The sequence below is a fragment of the Macadamia integrifolia genome, chromosome 10 (assembly GCF_013358625.1).
Source record: "Macadamia integrifolia cultivar HAES 741 chromosome 10, SCU_Mint_v3, whole genome shotgun sequence".
Classification (NCBI taxonomy): domain Eukaryota; kingdom Viridiplantae; phylum Streptophyta; class Magnoliopsida; order Proteales; family Proteaceae; genus Macadamia; species Macadamia integrifolia.
Window position 1 is genome coordinate 22,024,966 of NC_056566.1, and position 24,789 is coordinate 22,049,754.

The window sequence follows — 24,789 nt, forward strand, 5'->3', positions numbered from 1 at the left end:
AGGGGACTTCCAGATATGATCGTCCACGTGTCACAGAACACATATCGGCATCCGAGGTCATCTCCACCAGCCTCCATAGATTCGTTGGCCGTAGAGGATCTCGATCCTATCTTCATCTCTCATCCGATGTTTGTGCATCGTTTTTATTTTATTTATTATTATTATTTTTTTAATGATATCATCATGCACAAAAACTTTTGGCTTGTGAATATATATTAAACAATAGGGTTGTAACATTTGTCTTGATTAACGTCGCTGATAGAGGATTGCGATTTTAACGAATGGATTAATGAACAAAAAGCGTTAAAAGCACTTTTACAGTAGTTTATTGGAATGTAAAATATGAGAAGCAGTCCAACGATAATATTCGTTTGGGTTTACATCCTTGCGGTAAAGAGACTAATGATCCGCATTACCAAGCGCTAATCTAATCGAGCACAGTAGTTTGCGAGGGAAAGGATAAGGGAATCTATCTCTACGTCGCCACTCTCAATCTTCTCTGTTTCAACTAACCTGTTCCTCAACACTTCAATTTGTTCACACAGCTTCAATGGCAAAGGCAGTCGCCAGCTGCTCGTTCTCTATGTGCACACAAAGCGACGCCTCTCGAATCCCTTATTTTGGCTGCCATTTCGCCACTTTGCGGAGGAACTTATACTCAGATATACCTAAAGTTAATAAATTAACGTATTCCAAACGGAAAGCTATAACGAGAGGCCCCTCCTCTAATGGCGAAACCAGAGAAGAGGTAAACCATAGACTATCTCATTTCATTATGGATCTTATCATCTTGATATTGTTATATGCTTGGAATTGTTTCAATGGAGTTCTGATCCTTGTTAAGATTTTTTTTCATTGGTTAGTTGGTCAGGGATTCAGGGCTTAGTACAGGAGTTGACAGTTGGTTTTATCGATCAAAACATTCAAGAATTGATTTTTTTTTTCTTTCTTTTTGGTGCTGCATACTGTGCTTCTTGGTGTTCGGCGGTTTTATTTATAAATGTCTTTCAGATATATGCGCTCTACAATCTAAATGGTGTCGTTTCCCCTCCTCCATCTTCATTCTTTTACACCGTCTCTTAGTTGATAAAGAAATCTCTTTCCTAACGCAAGCAATGCTACTTGTGTTTTGCTTCATGCTAAATGATTTAGTTAGCAGACACATTTTGATTGATTTTATCATATATGTTTTTATGTCACTCAATTTGCAGAGTTAATCCCGTTTCACATTGGTAAAATTATCGCTAAACCTTGAACGTCTAATGAGAGCATTGGTTAAACCAATTTTGTTTCTTATCCTAATTTTGCACTTGTGTTCATTTCTAAGAAGAAGTTGGTACAAAGATCAAAAGGTGAAAGGCGGCATTCAATTCCAGATGGGGTTCGAAGGGAGACGGGTAAAACCAAATCAACAGCGTTTAAATCGCCTGGCGTACAAAGAAAAGACAAGAAAGGTTTTGGGTATGACATTAAGGAGCCACAGGTATGAAACCGATCGTTGGGAGATTTCATAGAGTTGTATTGTTTTATTGTAGCTCAGCCAGACATTGATCGTTGGGAGATTTCATAGAGTTGTATTGTTTTATTGTAGCTCAGCCAGACATTTTCTTTCTTTAATGATTTTCTGATTCATCACATTTTTTAGTGGATCATTTCCTAAAGGGGGAAGTATGAACTGATTTTTCCTTGCTCATTTCTATTTCCACATCATTTTCTATTGGCATGCAATATTGACAGTTATAGTTCAACAGTTGTGGCTGAGCATTTGTATAACACATAACGAAGCTTCTGAGCTCCAATCATCATAGGAAATAAAATTTTCAAACTTCAAACCTATTATCTCCAGCCGGTTAGTGGAAGGACTTGTAACACTTTTTGGGGGGGTGTTTTGATGTACTATGGCCATTATGCTAGTGCTTGGAGGTGAAAGACACTTGCTTTACTTGTCTCTACATCCAGTTTAGTGAGAGAAGTTGTATCTGATGGCATTGCAGCGTGTTGGAAGCTGTTGAAGGTGAGAAACTGATATCTAAAGGAAAAGCATAACTTCTTTATAATATGCAGCTACAGTACATCCAGTTTAGTGAAAGAAGTTGTATCTGATGGCATTGCAGCGTGTTGGGAGCTGTTGAAGGTGAGAAACTGATATCTAAAGCAAAAGCAGAACGTCTTTATAATATGCAGCTAGAGTTGTTTCACTGTCAAGGATTGGATTGCAATACTAAATTTGTGACATGGATAGAAGGCCTATGGAAAAATCTTAATTCTTTGCCATGACTGAGATGATGTAAATCTACTACATTACCTATATACGCTGTTGATAGTCTTGACACTAACAGCTTTTTGACAGGAAATCCACATGACTTCTTAGTATTCCTGGTACAACATGGTAGGCACAATATACATTGTTTTGTGCATGTTATTGACAATTCATGTTTGGCTGCAATATCAATATGAAGCACCTCCGATGCCAGAAGGATGCCAGAAGAGTTGGCCCTCACTAGAATTATGAATAGAAAAATAAATGGTGAAAGTAATGCTCCAACCATTTGGTAAGGTCTTTGTGGCTGAAAACAGATTCTGTTATGTGTAACTAGGAGTATGCGGCATTGCTGGAATTGAAGATATAGAGTTCATATTGAGAAAGGGTAATTTACAGCGCCACCCCCTGGAGAATGCCACTATTATAAGAACACCCCCTCTATTTCACCAAATTAGACTCAGACCCCCTACCGTCAGTCAATGTTAAGGAATATACCTTATATGCTGATGTCAGCAACTATATTTTATTTTAAATACCAAAATTCCCTTATTAAATACAAAGTACCTAAAATACCCTTGCAATAAGATAAGATAATATTTCTCGTCGGTCTATGGAGGGATCGCCGGGAACAGATACATCACTGAAGGTTTGGTTTTTTCCCTTCTTCCTTTGTTTTTTCTCTGTGTTTCCACCTGGTTCGGCTGAAAGTAGAGCTAAGTTTCGGGAATTTTTTTTTTTCCTGATTTTTCTCTGTTCTTCCATCTGCTTTTTCTGATTTTTTCTCTAGACAAGAGTCACAAGACACTTATGTTATGCACAAGATGAACATCGAAAAATAGGACACAACATAAGTAATGAAACTTACAGTAGGTGAAGTCTAATTCCATTATCAAGAAAATTTACAAGATCTTCAAGACTATTCTTCACCTTGATGACAAGAGAAAACTGTGCTCTAGAAAGTATGGGCTGAGAACCACAGAAGGATAAGTATAAGCATTATTCACATAATACATCTCCTTCCAAACTCTGCTATTCCGGTGGTATAACAAGATCTGTTTCTGGGTCACCATTAACATGAATTCTTCAGTCTGACTAACCGGGAAAAAACACTGGCCGCAAGTCCTCTTATACATCTGAGACTCAATTTGTCCACCATACATGATTCCTCTCTCTCATAGATCTTCAAAGCCCATATACTCATCAATGCTTCCAAAATCTGAACTACAGGCAAGGAACCTCCCAAATCCACTCTACTTCCACTCTCACCTTGACCGATTACTTCAGCTGGCAATGGGATCTTCCCCCAAACCTTATTATCCAAATCAAGCACAAGGATATACAAGCAGTTGGACGTCAACCAGTGGAGAGACCCACTAGCGAATACAACTTGGTTCTTGTCATATGGGTCATCAGATATGGAGGAAACAGATCTCCTCCATGTTTTGGTATCCGAATAAAAAACATGGCAGATGAAAGAATCGTGTCTCCTCGGTCGATCATCTACGTGGTTGTTGTCGTCCTATTACAAGTATTGTTCATCTATCTGATCACAGCTTACACATGTTGAAGAACATCGCCGACAGTGGCGTTGTGCGTCTTCTCTCTCTCTGGCTTCCGCTTGATGTCTCCGTGAAGGTGAGAATAGGTAGGGTGAAGAGGATTTGAGCTAAAATGAATTTTAGTGAGAAGGGTATAAATGTCATTTTAACTCTTGACTTAACAGTGACTGACGATAGGGGGTCTAAGTCTAATTTGGTGAAACAGAGGGGTGTTCTTATAGTAGTGGCATTCTCCAGGGGGTGGCGCTGTAAATTACCCATTGAGAAATTGCAAAGGATGGACAGGTGAGGACTAGGCTAGGGGCAGCTGTTATATTCTAAAATTAAGTGGCGTAGGCTCATCTGTTCAGGTATGTAGGGAAAAACGAAAGTAGTTGATGTAGTAACATAGTGGAGCATGATGTGATGACACCAAAAAGTTGAAAGTACAAACCAATATACTCTATCTTGTAATCAGTTAACGGAACACAGAAGAGAAAAAAGTACTGTTTATAAGATTTCAGGACTCCTAGCAGTATTAAAGTTTCTAATGATTGAGCTTTAATGTTCAGGTTAGGTATAACGGATATTAGCAAATCAGGTCAGCGTTAAAAGACAACGGAATAGTATAAAGACTCTGTGGCTATAATGGGTTTTTAATTCTAGGATGGAAAAAAGAAAGTGGTTTAGAACCTCAATTTCAAGTCGAACAGAAATAGTCAGATTGCAGCATATTGTTCAGTTTAAAGATGACTGCTGTGGATGGGTGCAAGAATCACAGACCAGGGAATAAAACATATGCTTTTTCTGTGTGATTCCAGCCACCGAAACCACTGGGAAATGCAGTAACTTGAGGTGTGGGATTTGTATTGACCTCATGGGTTACTGTAGTAAAGAATTGATAGCAGAAATTAGTAATTCTGGTGGCCATTACTTATCAGTGATAAATGCAGCAATAACTGCTGCAGAAAAAGAAGAAGACCTTAAACAAAATGAAGAGATAAGAGGCCATTACTCTTCTCCAGGTAGTTGTCTCTACTCCATACCATCTCCTTTTGTCTGGTCAGCTACCTTGCCTTTTACAAAGGCAACAATGCTTAAAAAAATAGAAACTCTTTCACTTAACATTTCCCAAGCACATGATGGCATACTCTGCACAAAAGAGAAATCTTCTAATCTCTAACTTACTAAAAATTCAAACCCTAAGACCATTTCCTAATTTTTTAAATTAATATTTAATTTTGTGATGTATGATGCCAACTTGATATTTTCACTGCAATTACAAACTTAGCAACTTACAACAGGTGCTTCCTGAATGAAGAAAAGTAAAAACTACAGATAAAAAATAAAGGGAATTCTGAACGCTATTGATCTGTTATCTTTTCTTCCTTTATTCTTTTTCTTCTTTCTTCTCCTCTCCTGCAATCTCTTCTCTTGGATCTTTTGACTTATTACTGTTGAATATTGTCTCTGATTTAGTAACAGCACCTAATCATGACAATGAACCAGTCTTTACCTTACTAAAGTAGTGCCGCAAATAGCTGACAGAAATAATCCAGGCAATGATCCCACATCCTTTGAAACCTGAGATGCTCCCACATCAACAATTTTTTTTTAGGGACAGGAGATTCTCACGCCTCAATCTTAGTGAAGTAACAAAATTTCTATGGTTGTACCTATTTATAATCAGAACTCGCTTACTACTTGTTCTAAATCCAAAATTCAAAGTTCTTTGATGCACATTTTGTTGGGGTTACCTCAACAGGTTAATAGAAATTAGGGTTATTTTCCTTGCCTCTTCTTCAGAATGAGTTATTTTTCTTCATATCTTTAACTCTTCTAGACAGTGTCTCTTATGCTATTTCGCATATGAAGGACATCATTGCTACTTGGGGATGATTATTCCATGGTGCAAATGTGTACCTTTAAATCGTTTTTATGGTTGAATGATTTTGAGGCTTGATTGGATCCAATATGCAGAAATAATTATGCCTGAATCCCTGACAACTTTGACTTGAAAGGTCGTCTTTGAAAAATCCAATTACTTTATGTATTACAATACGCGCAACCATGAGAGACCTGGCCATGCAGCTTGTAGGATTTTATGGGGAAGTGTTCATGGTCAGTGATTTCTGCTTTTTTCCATTTGTGCCTTTTCAATCTTGTGAAACACTAACGCACATGGCTGTGCGCACTGTCACAGAATTGGTCGCAGCCGATCTCTATTAGGATGCCAAGAGTGGGAGTGTTTCAAGAAGTGCAAAATGAGAGTTATTGTCAGCATATTGCATCCTCTTTTTTTTTGCTGGGTTGTGGCTTGATTGCAAAAACTCAAATGTTGGAGAGATGATATGATTGTCTATCTTTAGGTTTTTGAAAATGATTGCCTCACCCACAGGTGTTTCACTCATGCAATTTCATGAGCAGAAAAAATTATTTGGGGTTAATACAGTAATTATTTATTTCTACCTTTTCATGAGCAGAAAAAATATCACTTTTCCATTGTTTTCTCTATATAATAAGTTTGGATTACCCCTTTGGCATGCATTTTCAGGTTGGTGACTCGGGCAATCTTCAAGATGCAGCTTTTCTTAATGCTGTCGTGAAGGTATAATTTGTAGTTTTTTCATGGAAATAGCATTAAATAGTCAATGTTAGTGCATTCTGTTGACCAGTTCAAATCTGTATTGCTTTTACATTTTCTGCTTTAAAGCATCCAGTCTTTCACTTATGCTACATCTGGCAGAATATACATATCAGGTGGTTTAGATTATCCAATCAAATTATTTGTTGGCATAGGAATTTTCTTAGAATCCTAGGTGAAGGCAAATGATAGGATGGTCCCAACCACACCAGCATGTTAATCCAGTAATAGTATATGAAAACTAAGGGCCCGTTTGATAACGTTTCTTCCGTTTCTATTTCAAGAAACGGTAGAAACATAAATTTCCGTTTCTAGAAACAGAAACGGAATTGAAGGTGTTTGATAAGTCATGTTTTTAGATGTCGATAATAACCAGTGAAAAAATGGCCACAAGTCGTTTCCAGAAACGGCGAAACAAGTTGAACTTGTTTCGCCTGGATCGTTTCTTGAACCATAAATAAGTAAAAATTTCTATTTCTATTTCTGAAAATAAGTGAAACGAAACAGTTTTATCAAACGCTTTTTGCTCTGTTTCTGCTGTTACTGGATACAGAAATGGCAGAAACGCGTTTCTTGAAACGTTATCAAACGGGCCCTAAGAATCCAGACCTCACCTATGAAAATGTGTCTAGCAGCAGTTATAATCATCAAATCAGGATTAGGCCTTAGTGCTAATTCATACGTCTCCTTAGGATAGGCCATTGATCAATCATTCTGGATCAAAGGGCATTTGTACCACTTGAAGATATGGAGGGTGAGAAAGGAAAGTTTCAATTGGCTACAGTTGAGGAAATATTTCACTTCTTTGGTTATGTATATAATGCTGGGGGATTATGGTCTGGATTGTGGGTGGTGCCTGCACCCTTTGACCGGTTATTGGTGACTTGGAGAGAGCAGAGGTTTAATAGAAGAGGCATAAAGCCTTGGTCTTTAATGCTGGTGGCAGTTTCATGGAGCATTTGGCCGGAGAGAAATGAGGGTGCCTTTAGGAGTGATACTGAACCTACTTGCAGGTGGTGGGTGAGTGCTACCGTGCTACATTCAAGGAGAAAAATTATATTCTGGGCTTCAATATGTGTAGACTAAAGAGTTTTTGGTTTGTCTGGGACAAACATCAAGAGAGACTCCGGTGGAATTTTAATGTAGGCTCCAGTCAATGTCCCTTTTACCTCTTGTTTTTTCTGAGCCTTGTGTGGTATAGTGTGCTTCTTGTATGAATTTAAAAAAGAGGAAGAGATATAACATGTATATGTGATGGAAATTGAGGTCCATTCTCCCATTGAATCACGTAGTGGAGGCAAGTTAGATTTGCAAGACCATCAGTCTCTGGATGGTCCAACCATTTCAAGCTGCAAATAATGGGACTTCATCTCTTTTTATGTTCAAATGTTATTGCTAGATTTTACATGATGTGAAAATGCAGGTGCTCCAAGAATGTCATTCACCTAAAGATGCAATATCTATTACCTTTCCATTCATATTGCCATTATCTATTGCTAATCTTTCATGCTTGTTGATATTTGGTCTAGGTTTATTGCACTCATACAGCACCTGACTATTCCCTTCCCTGGCAAAAACAGAGACAATATACAAGTACAGGCAGGCATGTCTTGAACTCTTGGCTGTTAGTTGTTCTTGGTGGATTCTTTTCCTTTTTGGGCTTGTCAATCTTCTATGATTATTATTGTGTAGTGTGTTGTAGCAGTGGGAGTATTTGCTGAGCTGTTATTGGTTATGCAGTGCTTTTATGATTGGGGATGGAAAACTTTTGACAAATGCGCATTGTGTTGAACATTATACACAGGTAATCTTCTACAAGTTTTCTCTCTTGTTTATCACCATGTTGTGGTTGGGATTAGGGATCTTTTTGTGTTGTGGGTGGATACCCGATCTGAACTATCAGGGTAGGACAACCCCTGTTTATCAATCAAATCCCTCCAGTGGACAGGATATTGCATACTTAAGTAGACGACTCATCTGCAAAAGGGTATATTTATCACAATTGTACTTGGGAGGTCAGACTGTCATAGAGTGTGAGATATAGGTGTTTGTCCTTGTTATTTCCCCAAATCCAATGTTTACTCTCCTTTAAGAGTTGTAGTGGAACCTGCGATAAAATCTCTCTTTTCCACATTTTCATTCTTTATTTCATTCTTTTTCATATTCCATCATTCAAACCCTAGATCTGCAAACCGCATATTTTAGCTTGGTTTCGGAGCTTTAATTGATCCAATTGGAGTTTATGGCAAGCCTGTTGAAGCCACAAGGTGTCACCTTCATTATCAGTCTGTACTCTGTACAGATGATGTCAGCACCTTTGTTGACCAATTGCTCCACTTGAGTGTGTGAAACCAGCACCTCAATAAATGTGCACCTGTGTTAACCTTTCTACATGGATCAAGAAAGGTTATAAATTCTTCCACTAGAAAGGCACATTGATGACAATCTCAAGTTGGAAACTGGAATTATTCCCCTCAAAGCAGATATTTTAGTTTTTCACTTGCCTAATTTGCTAGTACTTGATGAAGTGACTGCACTCAATTCCCTATTGACAGAATGATGATCATGACCATGTTCAACATGTCTTCATGTGCTGATTGTTTTCACAGAATACTAATTTTCTATGATGATCATGTAATGCATTGAGTGATTGCAGGTCAAAGTGAAGAGAAGAGGAGATGACACAAAATTTATGGCAAAGGTATCTACATAGTGTATTTTTGAGTTAATCCTTCTACTCTGTATTGTACTCGACTCAAATAAGTCCTGTCCCAACAGTATGCGTATGCGGTTTCTATAGTATTTTCTCAAATAATAAAATTTCAATCAATTTCTAAACTCACATCCTCTGAAATTACCTCTTCCACTTGCATCTCTCTTTTTTGAAACTGTAGTTCCAATAGATCAATATGGAACGTGACTCCTGTTTTATTAAGTCTTGATTACTTACTATTCTTTTAGCTTTTAAAATGTGTTGAAGCAGTAGCACTATGGCTCTAAAGGGGCTGAAATAGTGAATAGGATTTGTCTAGTCGTCTGATCAACTATATTTAGGTTTAATGGATCTTTGTTGAGCTGTGTTTAAGCAGGACTGGAAATTAAAACTGTTGTTCCTATTAATTGAATGTTGCACTATTCTTGATTTTTCGATCCATCCTGTTGTTATTTGATCTGGGTCTAGGGTTGAACCAGTTTTGTCTAGGTTACGATCCCCAGCTAAACAAGGTTTCAAGACAAGCTTGGGTTGCTGCCGACCCATGTTGTTATGCTATCATTGTTGTAGAAGTTTGGGAGGTTGTTCTAGATCTATCTTTGAGATTATAATGGTTATTGAACTAAATTTATCATGAACTATTTCTTGAGTGATCTCATGTACAGGTTTTAGCTAGAGGTGTTGAATGTGATATTGCTTTGCTTTCGGTAGAAAGTGAGGAATTCTGGAAAGGAGCTGAGCCACTCCGTTTTGGGCGACTTCCACGCCTTCAGGTTTTTATCCTATTCTCCTCTGGTAGTTGTAAATATTTTAGTATATGTTCTCAAGACAACTAAGAAAACCTCTACTTTCAAGCACAGCAACCTCCACAAGCTTGATTGCAGGCACTTGTTAAATTACTTAATCAATTACTATCAAAGAAAAGTAATTTTGAATACTATGCTTCATCATTTGGAAAGAAAGGATTTAGCTGCAATCCATCTAGGAACATGTGATTAGTCAATCTGAACATGTGATTAACTTCTATTTTGAGATGGGTTTATCTTACATGAAATTAAGTTAATCAGTTAAGAAACTTGCTCTGCATACGCTGTTGTAAGATGGTTTCACTTTTAAACTCCTCATTTATGCTTTCAAAATACTTTTGCTTACAAGGGAAAAGGTTTTGAGAAAAATAGTTAAACGGTATAAATTTGTAGTTTTCAACTCGGGCAGTGCCATTGAAGATACGACCACTGTTTTGGTTAATGTGTTGTTCAAAACAATTATGGAGCCGTGGTCTTAGACATCCTGCCATAAGATGTGTTTGCTTGTTACCTATTTGAAGGGTGGTTTCTTACATATGTTTCAAATATTTTTTTGTTAACATGAGGATTTTGTGTGAAAATTACTAAGAAATATAAATTTGTAGTTTCCACCTCAAACGGTACCTCTGAAGACATGGCCACTGTTTTTGTTAATGTGATGGTGAATTCAATTATGAATTCGTGCTCATAGAGTGATGTAATAATAGTTCCTCTCTCTTGCCCTTCAAAAAGAGAAAGAAAGAAGTGGTAGAATTATAATAATCAATTTAATACTGTGCTGAAATATGAGAAGATTAACCATAAAAGTTCTCTAAGTAAACTGAAAGTGTGGTAATCAATGATTTAGGGATTATTTTATTTATTTATTTATTTAAATTTTTTTTTTTGTCATTATCACAATATGACACTGGATAATAATTATACGAAACCATTTTATTTCTTGTTTCACTTTGAACATGAAATTTAATTGAAACAGTTCAATATTTGTAAGATGTTAATATATAAACAAATCATATTGGTGTTACCCCTAGTATCTCTCATTGAGCATTTCACTATTTTGTGACGCCTAACTTCTTGTAGTTTTATATTCAAATGCTTTGCAAGTTTGTCTGTTTGTGATTGGTACTAATGATGGAAAATTGGCCATGAATTTTACTAAATTTCTGCGAAGGCTTAGCCATGCACACTTCCTATTTTCTAGATGGACATGGAAGCATTAGAAGTGAATTGGTTAGAATTTAGAGTAATGGAATTGAAGTTCATAATGCAATGATTCCTATTGCCTGCTGCAACTCCAATTCATTGTTATTGGCCTTGTCATAAAATATTTATATTATGATGCTACATACCTTTATCTAGTGATAATTTCTGCACATTTAAGATGATTCCTCCTGAATGGCAGGATGCAGTAACTGTTGTTGGCTACCCATTCGGAGGAGACACCATATCAGTTACAAAAGGAGTGGTTTCACGAATAGAGGTTTGGTCAGATGTGTTTTCAGTTTTGATTTTGTATTTCTTTGACTTATAAGTTGCATTCTTCATCCATTTATTGTTGCAGCTGGAATTTCTTGTTTCATTGTCATGAGCACGAAGCAATTCTACCTGGATGATATGGCACAATTTTATTTTGGAGATTTCAATATCATCATTTCTTGTCACCACTATATCATGACATAAACTACAAGAGCAATAATCTTAGTTATCATTATGTTTGACAAATAAGGTATGATTGGCCTAGCTCTGTTTGTACCAAATTTCTGCATAGCTTTGAGGAACCGGCCAAATCAGACCTATGAAGACTGCTTTAGACCATAAAGATATTTCTTTAATCTGCACACTTCCTGGTGTTTGATGATGACTCAAAACTTGAGGGAATATTCATATAGACTTCTTCCAAATCGCCATTTAGAAAGGCATTTTTCACATCTAAATGTTGGAGATTCCACCAAAGGTTGGCAGCACAACAAGGTAAGAACTGAGTTCATTTTGGCCATTGGAGCGAAGGTGTCTTGGTAATCGACGCCATAGATTTGAGTGAAGCCCTTAGCAACTAACCTGGCCTTGTCTTTTTCAATGGTGTCATTTGACTTATGTTTCACTGTGAAAACCCATTTGCATCCTACTAGCTTCTTTCCTTTTGGACAAAGAACAAGCTCCCAAGTACTATTCTCTCGCAAAGCCTGCATCTTCAATCATAGCACCTTTCCACCGAGGTTCAATTTATTGCATCCTTCCAACCCTGTGGAATAGAAACAAAAGACAAGGAGGAAAAGGCCCGATAGGACAGAAACAAGTACTCATTGGAAACAAAGTTAAAAATGGGATATTTAGTACATTCCTAGCTCCTTTCCTAATAGCAATAGGAATATTAGTTTCGCAATAACAATGAGAGTATCCGTATTACCTGACTGAGATGAAGGGGGTAGATCCAAGAGCATTGATGGATGTGGTAGGTATTTCTTAGGCTATTTCTTCTGGTGAGAATATGTAAGCAATTCATTCTTGGGAATACTCTCCCTCTTACTACTGTCTGTGAGAGGTGGCTCCCCCTCAAGACGAACAATGTCAATAACAAAAGGACTTGGAGGAAGCTCTGGCATGGCATTCTCCCTCTTAAGAGGTGATTGATAATAAGATTCTGACTCATGGAATGTAACATCCATGGTAACAAAAAGGCTTTGAGAGGGAGGATGGTAGCACTTGTAGCCCTTCTGGGAAGGAGAGTAACCCAGGAAGATACAACGGAAGGCACAGGGATCTGGGAGACGACTAACATGGGTATGGAAATTCAAAACATTGGGGGGGAACCTGTTGATGAGATAGGCTGCAATGAGGGATAACATCCGGGAATGTTTATGGTAAATGAAAGGAATCGGTTAATGTCAAGAAGGTGACAGTTCTTCCACTTAGGGATACATAGGGATACAAGAGGTATGGAAAAGAATATCCTGGTCATCAATGTACTTGCGAAAGCTAGCATCAATATATTCAAAGCCATTGTCACTACAAAGGATCCGAACATTGGCATCAAATTGGGTTCGGATCATGATAAGAAATGAGTGGAAACAAGTAAATGCTTTAGATTAATGTTGAAGAAGATAAACCCAAGTCAAACGTATTAATAAAAGAAATAAACCAACGGAAACCATCCTATGTAACAATGCGAGAAGGTCCCCACACATCTAAATAAATAACAGAAAAAAGTGTTTCACATTTATCCAAAGTGGGGGGGATAAGAAATACATGTATGTTTAGCCAATTCACAAGTTTCACAATGAAAATTATCTGGATTTATTATAGAACGAAACATTAAACATAAAGAATGAAGGAGGGATGACCAAGATGTTGGTGCCAGAGGTGCACTTGCTGAAGAACATTGTCAGCACATAGAGTATGAGCAAAAAAAGGTGGTGACGCAGTAGTAGGGGGCGAGTTCTAGATAATACGGCTCAACCCATACCCTACCATAATCCAAGCATCGCTCCCATCACCAAATCCTAAAAAAGACAGTGGGTAGAATAAAATGAGACACAACATTTAGTTTAACGGTAAGACGGTAAATAGAAATAAGTTGGCACATAAATTTGGAACATGAAGAATAGAAGATAGGGAAATAGTAGGAGAGAATTTGACGGAACCTTTACCAAAAATGGAGGATAAGGATCTATTAGCAGCCCGAACTTTGTCCTTACTCGAACAAGTGAGGTAGCGACAGAACAAGTTAGAGGAACTAATCATATAGTTTGAGGCTTCTGAATCCAGAAGCCAAGAGGAACTAGAACCAGAAGATACATGAAAAATACTTGACTAAGCAAGGTAAGGTGGGAAGCAGGGGCAAGGCGAGGTGTGAGGCCGGAGTCCCAAGTTGAGACATCACTCGCTGTATGGCTTGTAACTGATCCAAAGAGAAAGGCGTAGTAGAAGATGAAGTCAATGTAGAAGGAGCAGGTCCAAGCAGAGAGCTGTCACTAGTCTCAAAGAGATGAGCCTAGGGGTGTGTAGATCCTTGCTTCCCACCATGACTCCCTCCTTGAGGGTGACCATGCAATTTCCAACAGGTCTTGTGAATTTGATGAGGTCGGCCACAATAGTCACACTTAACGAGTTCGTGCGCAAGGGACTAAGTCCAAACTAGCAAAGGTAGACACCAGAGTAGAGCGAGGAGGAACCATACTAGGCATCATGACTGAACGACGATGAGTTTCATGCTGAAGAAGAATATAGTCTTGAAGTAAAGCAGGAACCTTATCCCAGCTGAGAATTTGAATGCAGATTTGGTCATGTTTCGGATTCAAACTGGTAAGGAAGTCATAGACCCGTTCCATTTCCCGCTCATTCTGAAATATTGTGGTGTTTGTGGTACAAGCCATCCAGACAAAATGATAAAAGTCCAGTGGGTACCAAAGAGCATTCAAGGTAGCATAATAGGCAGTCAAAGAGAGTTCCCCTTGAGAAGTATCACGAACTTGATGGCTAAGCTCATAAATCTGAGCATAATTACTCGTCTGGGCATAAGTTTGTTGTACAGCATCCCAGAGATCTTTGGCAGAACTTATCAATGCAAAACTTGAACTGATGGAGGATTCCGTCAAATCAGGAATGAAATACATGACAAGTGCATCGTGGGCCAACCAAGTGTTTTTGGCAGTACTTCTCAATCAGCATAGGAGTGTCACCAGTCAAGTGACCTAAGAAATGATTACCCTGTATAGTCAATAGACGTGCCCTTGACCAAGCGAGGTGGTTAAGATCCATTCAGCTTCGTTGGTCCCGGATGGAGAGTGGGGTAATGGCCATGAATCCCTACATGACTTACCTTACTACCCCTAGAACCTCCCAAGGTGATGCTAGAATCGCTTTCAGCCATAGCGATGGAGATAGCATCAAACTAATGAGTATTAACAAATATCACAAAGACCAGCTTTATTAATAATATGAGAAGGGATTACAAATATGGGATGTTAGGTAAGGATGAGTCACAATCCTTATCCTACGTCTACACACGAAATCTACTAGATACATTGTACCTAGACACTTTAACAGCTTTTCTCATCTGCACAGACATATACAAACATATATGAAACAAACACTTCATGCATCCGATTCATCTCAAGGTTCTTCTTGTTTTTATTTTCCAGGTTACATCTTATGCTCTTGGGTCATCTGACTTGCTTGGTATTCAAATTGATGCAGCAATAAATCCTGGTAGTTATATCTCCCAACTTAAGTTCCATTTTGTTTCAACTTCTAATTCTCCTACTCTGTATCTTGAATTTTTTTAACCCGCCCAAGCTCTCTTATAAAATCTGACAAATGATTATGATTTATTAATCGTTTAATCAAATTCTTTGGGCATATTTTTCCTATACTTGTTAATTGTCACATTATAGGAAATAGTGGTGGTCCTGCCTTCAATGATGAGGGGGAGTGCATTGGGGTGGCATTTCAGGTAGATTTCTGGTGCACTGAATCAGCATCCTCTGTCTCCAAAATTTTCCATATTGTGTACATTGGAAATGCTTATTTCATAGAAATAAGATATGCAATAAGTTCTCTGTCCCAAACAGATGGTTCTCTTCTATTTTCTTCTGGTCCTGGTATTATGGGGGAATCACTGATTTTAGTGGTTTTGTTATGTATGTCATATTTCTTACCAGGCATTTCATTTAGGTTTACAGATCTGAAGAAGCTGAAAATATTGGATATGTCATTCCCACGACGGTTGTTTCTCATTTCTTGGAAGACTATGAGAGAAATGGGAAGTATACCGGTGAGGAACTTATCCTGAATTAGTTTCTTGGTGCTTTGGTTAAGCATCATGCTTGACACCTCATGATATTTATAAGATAGGCTTTCACAAACTAGGAGGATGCTATTATGCTATACAGATGTGGATAGAGAAAGTTATAATTGTACTCCTATCATGTGTACTTTTTTTGGCATGTGAGTGGGGGAAGTGGGGACGTTTTGGTTTGTTTATTGCTTTAGTGTTTTTTTAGTTTTTCTTATTCGCATTCTGGAATTGATCTCTAAAGTTAAAATTTTTTATTGATATCATTTCTATACCTTTATTTGTTTTCTTCTGGTCATGAACTACATAATTAAATTTATCCATTGGATCATTTCATGCCTAGAGAGAATTGCACATATATGTGGTATTTATAGGAGTTTCCTGTACTGTCCTTTATGTTTTCTATTGACAAGCCTTCAAGTCCATTCCTGCTGTTTTCTTTAAGTTTATGTTCAGTGGAGATAAACACTTCAAGGAATCTTTTCCATACAGTTATGCCTTCTCCATTTCCTCTTTCTTATTGCTCTCCTGCTATTCCAATTTAACTCTTTTTGTTGTTCTGTTTTTGTTTGCTGAAGCAGGAGTTGCGAGTATTTCCTTTCTGTTTTTTGCTTGCCAAGTTCATTCCTTCCAATCTTTTCCGTCAATGCTCTGTGGAAGACTATTAATGAACATTCTCTACTTTGTTCACCTTTTCTTTTATTTAATTTATCATCGCCTTTCTCTTCCCACTTCAACTTGTGGTACTCTTTCTCTCTCTCCCCCTCTCTTCACTTTATTTCCTTTTCCTTTGAGGTGATGTTGGGAGGGTCTATTTTGAGTCATGTCTGTTGTTTGTGTGGCAGCTTTAGTGGACAGATGGGGCAGTCCCTTTTTTTGGCATTGTTCGAGTCCCCATGTGTCTTAGGAGCTGGTTCGTAGATCTCTTGCTTTCTTTCAGTTATTTTTTTGTGTCGACGAGGTGCTTAGAGCCTTCTTTTTCTTTCTCTTTCCATTCCTTTTCGTTGAATTTCCTCTTTGTTGCTGTGTTTTTTTTTATTGGGGGGTGGGAGGCAAAGGAAACTTGTCATGTTAAAATTATATCAAATAAAAAGAAATGAAAAAAGGGGTGGGTGAATACATAATAGTCCTAACATACTGTCTACTTTATTGCATATAGTCTTAAGGTTCTAAACACCTAGAAATGCCTTTAGTGATTTTGTGTGGGGGTGCAGAATCATCATATCTTTTCTGTTAGGAAGAGGCACTTTTCATGCATTAAGAAAGCTTTATTCCATCAAATCTCCTCTCCCCACCCCCCCACACCCCCACCCCCACCCCCCCAAAAAAAAAAAAATTATATCCTGGAGATATGAGATATGAATCAATTTACTGTTCTTTCCAATTCATCTTCATTAACTTTCAGGATTCCCTTGCCTTGGAGTCTTACTGCAAAAGTTGGAGAATCCAGCACTACGTGCATGCTTAAAAGTGCAATCTAATGAGGTACGTTCCAAGCCAAGCTTGACACCCATTTTGTGAAATTTGCAAATGTAAATATTCCTTTTCCTCTTTATATGACGTAAGTAATAGAACTTTTAGAGAAGGTGCTCAACACATTTTTTGCCGATTCCATGCATAGTTTTGGTAATCTATATTATTTGTCGGTTTATTGTTGGTATATGATCTTTCTTGAGAGATTGGATGACATACAGCGGATTGAGGTTCAAAGGGGGCAGGGTGGGGATCTGGGGTTGTAGTGGGGTGGTGGGTTTCTTTTGTGAAATGTCAGGTAAGTTACAGTAACTTACAAAGGATGGAGGAGCAATGGGAGAGGAAAATGGAAGTTTTGGGTCCTTGACGTTTGAAGAAGAAAGAGGGGAAAGGCAGAGGCACATATTACGCAGAGATATAGGTATCTATGTAGTCTATGTAGTGATTGTAGACCTCTTCATCTAGTACCTTAAAGCTCCCAAGACATTCACATGCTTGGGCGCAAACCTACTTAAGCTTGCAAGCTTTGGGAGGGCTCAATCTGCATAGCCTGTGCTGCCACAGATAATGCATATGCTTAATCAATGGCAAACACAAATGCTAGCTTCCAATGTAGGCTTCAGTCAGTACCCAACGTTTTTTGCTTTGTTTGATGAATCACTACTCTATGGTGTTCAACAGCATGCTGAATCCCAGAGAGAGATTTTGGTTCTCCTCCGGCACAGTTCAAACAAGATTCCCCCCCACCCCCCAAAATTATATATATTAAGTGTGCATTTTTTGTATTTGCTTGCACATAGTTGTGTAGATACAGTAGGACTGTGTTATATGTGTCTCCTTTTGGACCCTGGCAATAAAATACATTTTTTTGCCGATACCCACACCTCCCACCTCCGAAAGGTCATGCTTGGCTTGCTTGTTTAGTGGGTAATGCCAGGTCACAAGGGGTGGTCCAGCACTTCTCTACTTTCGAGTTTCAAGATGGATGTTAAGCATGTGGTCATTTGCCAAAAGTAACCACCCCCCCGGGAGGGGAATAAAAAGGGGGTAGGGAAATGTTATGTAACAGCTGGTCACCTCATACCTTATTTGCTCAACATACACCTAATCCCCAAGCACACCTCTGGTGTGCCACTCAAACTTGCCATTCCCATTAAGCCACTCTACTCACCAAAGCCATGCACCAAGTCACCAATGCAGACCAACCTGAGGCCAGACCTTATTGATCTAATCCTTCTGATGAGGGTACATTTATTCGCGGTCCTTGAATTCATGCTCTGAGAGTGAGCATGGAATCCTTGACTTCAGATGCTTAAGGGCACTCTTCAAAGAGTAACAATCTACAGGTTACGAATATCATTGAGATAAGCTCATTTGATATAGTTGGACAACTATAAAAACTCACATTTTATCTAACTCAGTGAATTCTTAACAGAGCAAAGCTTAAACTCCTCGAAATCCTTTGTATATGTACACTCATGTACACCTAGACACTTTCTGCAGCCACTGTCAACTTTATGATATTTTCTCTATATGCTCTTAACTACTCTGAACTTTATAATATACTTCACTATACTCTTTGAGCTACTCTTACCTCACTTAGTCACCCCCACACAGTCATTTCTTGCTCTCTCTCTCTCTGCACTTAAGGCCACACACTGCCTACGTGCCCACAATGTGTTGTTACCGGCCATGGCCAACAAATGACTGTTAAACGGTGCTTAAATGTGAAGTGGGACTTGTATGGTCAAACTACAAGGGAAGGCAGCTGCATTATGGCTATTTTACATGTTTTAGCATATGATTGTGATTTCTTAGCTTCACATTTTAGGTTTCAGAGAGTACATGATAAATTTATTTGATGAAAGAGATACGTGCTTGACAAGTGGTAGTGAGGAGAGATTTCTTTTGTATTTAATGTGAACCATGCTTGAAGTTTGCAAAGATTTTCTTTTACTAGAATCTAAATATTGCTATCATAGAGCACAAAAATGTACTCTAGAATATAATGTAAATTTCTTCTATTTTTTGGGATAAGTGCGTGTTGTGCGTGCAATTCCTTATTCCTACATTCATGTGGAGATCATCATCACTGTATCTGTTGAGTTTTCTAATCCTTGTATGGTTCCTGTCCATGACTTCTGCTGCAGGGTGTTCTGGTACGGAGAGTTGAGCCCACTTCTGATGCAAATAATGTTTTGAAAGAGGTAAGCAGGCTATTTTTAACTCCAGTTAGGATCTCTGTGGCAACAATAATCAGTAAACACAACTGTAGGGAAGGGAACTGTTACATTGTATGTAGGGTACCCTAATAACTCAAGTGTTTCACACCCTAATAAATCTAACTGTCAGGATCACAGTCATTTAATATCCAATTGTAAACGATGGCTACAGTGCTACACTATGCTTCTTCATGAAGGTGGGATCCAGGAGGAATAGGTTGTTAGTAATCCACAAAAAGGAAGTTACTTTGAGTTTGCCAATTGTTTCATTCATTTTCTGCTCCATCTATTATTACCAATAATCAAGTTTGATGTTTTAATAATTCGTACAGATTTCTCTCCTTTAACCTTGCATTTTCGTTGAGTTTCTTTAAATCTGTTTATGGATGCTCAAATATGTAATATTTAGAGAAATTTTATCCTAAAACTTGCAAAGTAATTCTTGTAGATATTGTGTTTCTCCAGGGGGACGTGATCGTAAGCTTTAATGATGTTCATGTAGGGAGTGAAGGAACTGTGCCATTTCGATCAACTGAGCGCATTGCATTCCGCTACCTAATAAGTCAAAAGTAAAGGTCCTATGAACTGTATTTTAAAGTAGAGTCTTAAATACATTTTAAATATTAGCTGATTTACTTTTCTGTTTGTCTATGGAAATATTATGTGCGCAAAATTTCAGTCGTGCATGTTTGAAATCATTACTACAGTAGGTCACTCCTTTTCTTGTTTCCTTGACCTTGCTCATCTGGTCCTCGGTTTTTGTTCTTATCTTTTGCACTACTACTCCATATCCTTCTATTTATTTATTTGGTTCTATTTTGTTTTCATCAGTAAAGAAACTATATAATGTTAGAAAAGCAATCATCTTCATTTTCTCCATTTATGTTTGTAAGGACTTGGGCATTAAATGGTCCAGCTGGAGCAAACAGTTACATCTGGTTCTCATGCCTAACAAGAGGAGTTTTAATTCGTCTCACCTGGAAGATCTTGTGCTTTGACTACTCTCTTTTTGTACACTTTGTTTAAAGCTTATCAAATAACCTTTTGGTAAACTTTTCATTACCTAGGCATCATCTAGGGACACCTGACTGAATATGCAACTGCCTAACTGCCTTCACCTGGGAAGAAACCAACTCATTCATCTTGGTAACCATTTTAATTTAGTTTGTTTTGAGTTTCAAATAAAATGGTGAACAGTGCAGAAGGAAGACCACAGAATGGATGTCCATATAATCCTGTCAAATTTCTGGTATTGTATTTTTCTACGCAGAAATTAGTTCCACCTTTATAATGTGCTCCACACTTCAAGGCATATTGGCATGCTTGGAGTCATTTCAAAGTGTAATTAAGATTCCTCTTTTACTACTTTGTAGATGTTCCTTATTCAAATTTGTAAATAGTTTCTCCAGTTTCAGTTCTTTAATTTTGCTGCTGTCATTTATCTGAAGATCAAAGTAATGCAGGATCTTGGATCAAATTATGTTTGAATGATCAGGTTTGCGGGTGATGTGGCAGAGCTTGGTATTATTCGAAAAGGGACTTTTATGAAAGTTCAGACAGTCCTAAATCCACGGGTGCATTTGGTATGCCATTAGCAGCTTTTTTCACACTACAATTATGTGGCGATAGTGTTTCTTCATTATATTTCCATTTGAGTTGTTAATTATATTGGCAATGCCTTATAGGTCCCTTATCACATTGATGGAGGCCAACCTTCTTATCTGATTATTGCTGGACTGGTGTTCACGCCGCTCTCAGAGCCTCTTATTGCGTATGTTTTGATCCTGGTGTTTAGCAGTCTGTTTACCTTTGTGATTTCAAGTAATGATAGCATTTTCTGTTACCTTTGGGTTTTCAAGTGCTGATAGCATTGGGCAGATGTATACCAGAGAAAAAGTGACATCCTGTTGAAAATATCTCTAACCAACTTGTTTTGTTGAACAGTGAGGAATGTGAAGACACAATAGGGGTAAGTTGTAACAGTACAGAAAACCTTCACCTTCTACAACAATGTTGAGTGTGACTAATTGGCCTAATTCATATTTGTCCAATGAGTATTTTCTTTTTTTCAATATTTTTGTCAGTTGAAATTATTGGTGAAGGCACGGTACTCATTGGCCAAGTTCAAAGGAGAACAGATAGTGATCCTCTCACAAGTTAGTTACACCATCTTCAAAAGTTTGCATGTCATTAAGATGTATATGGGCTTTCACACGACTGAACCTGTCTCTTCATCTCCTTATTATATTTTTGTTAGTGGGAAACATTTGGAAACTTTTGCTATCTCAATTATTTTCAACGAATGAGAAAAAGTAGTACTCTTTTGTATTCTGCATAGGGATTTTTCAAATTGTTGGTTTGTCCTCCTAGTAATATATATATATATATATATATATATATATTTTGGTAAACTCCTAGTAATAGTCATTTGCCTGTTTCCCCCTTCCTCTTGCATAGGTCTTAGCAAATGAAGTGAACATTGGTTATGAGGATATGAGCAATCAGCAGGCAAGTCCCAAACTCCCACTATGTTTTACGTTTTACGAAATTGATGTGGCTAGAGGATGAAAAGAATAATACATATAAAAAATGTCAGGTTTTAAAGTTCAATGGGACTCCAATAAAAAACATACGGCACTTGGCATATCTTGTTGACTGTAAGTTCCTGCAGCATTTTTCCTGGCTGGTTTCTTTTTGATATCTAATACTCACTGTTGTCTCTATGCTGTTGCTAGCATGCAAGGACAAGTATTTAGTCTTCGAGTTCGAAGACAACTTCCTTGCGGTCTTGGAACGGGAGGCTGCTACTGTCGCCACTCCTTGCATTCTCAAAGGTTATGGGATTCCCTCCGAGAGGTCTTCAGATCTGTTGGAACCATATCTGGATTCATCAGAATGTGACCAAGAAACGAATCGTGCCATTGGCGACAGCCCTGTATCCAATTTGGAACTTGGGTTCGATGGACTTCTTTGGGCATGAGAATAAAATTCACATTGAGCCAGATTAGTTTGACAGTATTTGGGCGGCAAAGTCCCATCTTCAGAGGGACAGATACAACACCAGGATTTGAATCATCCATTGTGCCACAATTTGAGTCACATTATTCATCTTGGGTTATCTCATGTTTTAATCCATCGGATCGGAACATAAATCCATGGGGGCCTGATGGTGGCAGGTCCTTGGAAGCATTTTTTGAGTCAACAATCAGAATTCAAGTTCAAATAATAGAATATCTGTTTCTTACGAAGGTTCATCCACAGTGTAACTGGTTGACTTTATTGATTACTAAAAATATATGTTGCCCCCAATGTAGGGAAGTCTTAGTGTTACAGTTGGGCAGAAGACAGGCTTGGGCTGGCCATGAAAGATTTCTGTCTTCTTTGTGAATTGAACACATGGAAATTGTTATGTAAAATGAGGACCATTAAAGTTTTTACTGTTTATGGATTTTTATTAGGTTGGCCTTACATGGACTATCACGCTTCATGCCCTTGATAGATAGAGGTTTGACCACCAACCCAATTGTTCTTGGCCATGTGAGGCGGTCAGTACCATTGAACCCAGGCTTGAGCTTCATGGTCTTCTCTTTTATTAGGATGGACTCGATGGAGGACCGAGAGGTGGCTGTGTAGGGAGAGGGAGGGGTTGTTTTTTCAAGGTGTAATGCCAGGAGGCCCAGGACTACGGGTGTTATATGGCATGCACCGGCCAATTGAAGCTGAGCCATTAAAGTAAGATTTGGTTTGGTTCAGTCTTGGGTTTTTTATTGGTTGGCTTAACAGGTTCTTTGGGATGGTTTCAATTGGTCTTAATGTTTGTCTTCCTCTTATCGTTGGGTTGTGTACCGGTTTCCAAAATCCAAATCCGTAACTGCCTCAAATAAGGGTTTGATTTCAGTCTGGTTTTGGTTGTTTCTGTTCGGTCCAACCAGTATGTGTTGGCTTTTGACACCCCTAGTAGTTAAGGGTGTTAATAGGTTTGATTCTGGTTTAAATGGTTCGATTCGGTTGAATGTAAATTTTTTTAAGTAAAATCAAAACCAAATTATTTAATAAATGGTTTCATATATTAAAATTCAACCCATTTATAAACGGTTTCTTATGTTTTATAATTTTTTATCCAAACATCTTTACCTTTAAAATTTTTAGTGAAATGGATGTAAAGTTTAACTTTGAATTGAATTATTTATTTTTATATGCTTTTTTTTTCTTTAACAATTGTTTAATGTAGACTTAATGTTTTTTTTATAAAAATGTAGTTAAATTTAATATTGAATGACTTAAACTTACTACGTATATGTTAATCAGTTTGTTTAAATGGTTTACCAACAAATTAAACTTTAAAATCAAAACCCAACCATTTAATAAATGGTTTCACAGTTTCGATGTAAACAATTCAATTTCGATAAACGGTTTCCATTTCAAATTCACATCCTTACCCCTAGCTAGGAAAATCCCGGCTCAGCTATGTAGACACCCCTTCCCCCTCGTACCCCTATGCCCTATACCCCATGAACACCATCTAAATCTGATGGTTAAGTTATTCTTCCTTAACCATGGGTGTGGAAAAACTCGGCCCAAATAGTTATGTATAAACTGCATATCATATGAAATTGTAAACTTGTAGATCAAGTTCCCAACCCCACCTTAAATAAACGAAGAAGCGTTTCTTGTAGGAGAATGCAATTTTTGCTCGTGCACAAATAAGCATTTATAGAGACAGCATTTTCCATTTCATGGGGGGCAAGCCAGTCATTTTCCTCCTATGTGTCAGGGCGCAAGGACCTCACAACCTAGCAGCAAGCCTCCGCCCTATTAATAAATACACTTGGCATCCATGAAAACCTTACTCCAGCAAAATCATTGAATTTCCTTCCCTGGAGGAGCTAGGGGCTCGAGAATCAGATTCATCAAATCCAATCCCAATTCGGGCCAATCCATCTGGGTTTCTAGGGTTCAGACCATTTCCGGACCAATTTAGAGTGGAATCCAAATCAGAATCGGCTGGACCGATCCGGATCCTGATTCTGGGTTTAATTAACTTGCCTGGAGCCCTGTGGAAATAATAAAAGCCTATGATAATGACCAGATTCTGTATAATAAAGCATTATTTTTTTTTTCCAGATCCTCATTCACATTTTGGTATGAAGGAATGGCAACACACATAACATAGCGTTGCTATTAAAGAAAGGGAACTCTAAAACAACAGTGATGAAACACGCAAATACAAATTTGAGCACACACCAAACAACCACTGATTAAAAAATGGTGCCCTACTTTATTCTAGTGATCTTTCTTCACTATCATCTAGCTAATCCCAAAAGTCAAAATGGAGA

The 24,789-nt window shown here is 38.0% G+C and overlaps 1 protein-coding gene across 8 annotated transcripts; it reads left to right on the plus strand.

The window, feature by feature from the left end:
• Positions 1–405: 405 nt before the first annotated feature.
• Positions 406–22,895, plus strand: LOC122091535 (protease Do-like 2, chloroplastic). Of its 8 annotated transcripts, none has more exons than XM_042661549.1 (23): positions 587–748; positions 1,328–1,483; positions 1,995–2,014; positions 2,115–2,134; positions 6,356–6,409; positions 7,975–8,048; positions 8,186–8,249; positions 9,102–9,146; positions 9,824–9,931; positions 11,367–11,444; positions 15,106–15,172; positions 15,358–15,416; positions 15,638–15,737; positions 17,164–17,243; positions 19,382–19,438; positions 19,919–20,022; positions 20,949–21,036; positions 21,139–21,224; positions 21,398–21,422; positions 21,538–21,609; positions 21,911–21,961; positions 22,050–22,110; positions 22,189–22,895. In XM_042661549.1, the coding sequence occupies exons 1-23, from the start codon at positions 729–731 to the stop codon at positions 22,431–22,433; spliced, it is 1,734 nt and encodes a 577-aa protein (XP_042517483.1). In that variant the 5' UTR covers positions 587–728; the 3' UTR covers positions 22,434–22,895. The 8 variants fall into 8 exon arrangements, 6 of the variants coding, with proteins under 6 accessions (XP_042517486.1, XP_042517485.1, XP_042517481.1 ...); XM_042661550.1 differs by having other exon boundaries at positions 1,331–1,483; XM_042661547.1 differs by lacking the exons at positions 1,995–2,014; positions 2,115–2,134 and having other exon boundaries at positions 411–748.
• Positions 22,896–24,789: the final 1,894 nt, after the last annotated feature.

Coding starts and splice junctions, on each gene's coding strand:
- LOC122091535 (XM_042661547.1), top strand. CDS start 551: ATGGCAAAGGCAGTCGCCAGCTGCTCGTTCTCTATGTGCACACAAAGC. Junction 6,410..7,974: donor TTCTTAATGCTGTCGTGAAG/GTATAATTTGTA, acceptor TATTTGGTCTAG/GTTTATTGCACTCATACAGC. Junction 22,111..22,188: donor CTTGGCATATCTTGTTGACT/GTAAGTTCCTGC, acceptor TGCTGTTGCTAG/CATGCAAGGACAAGTATTTA.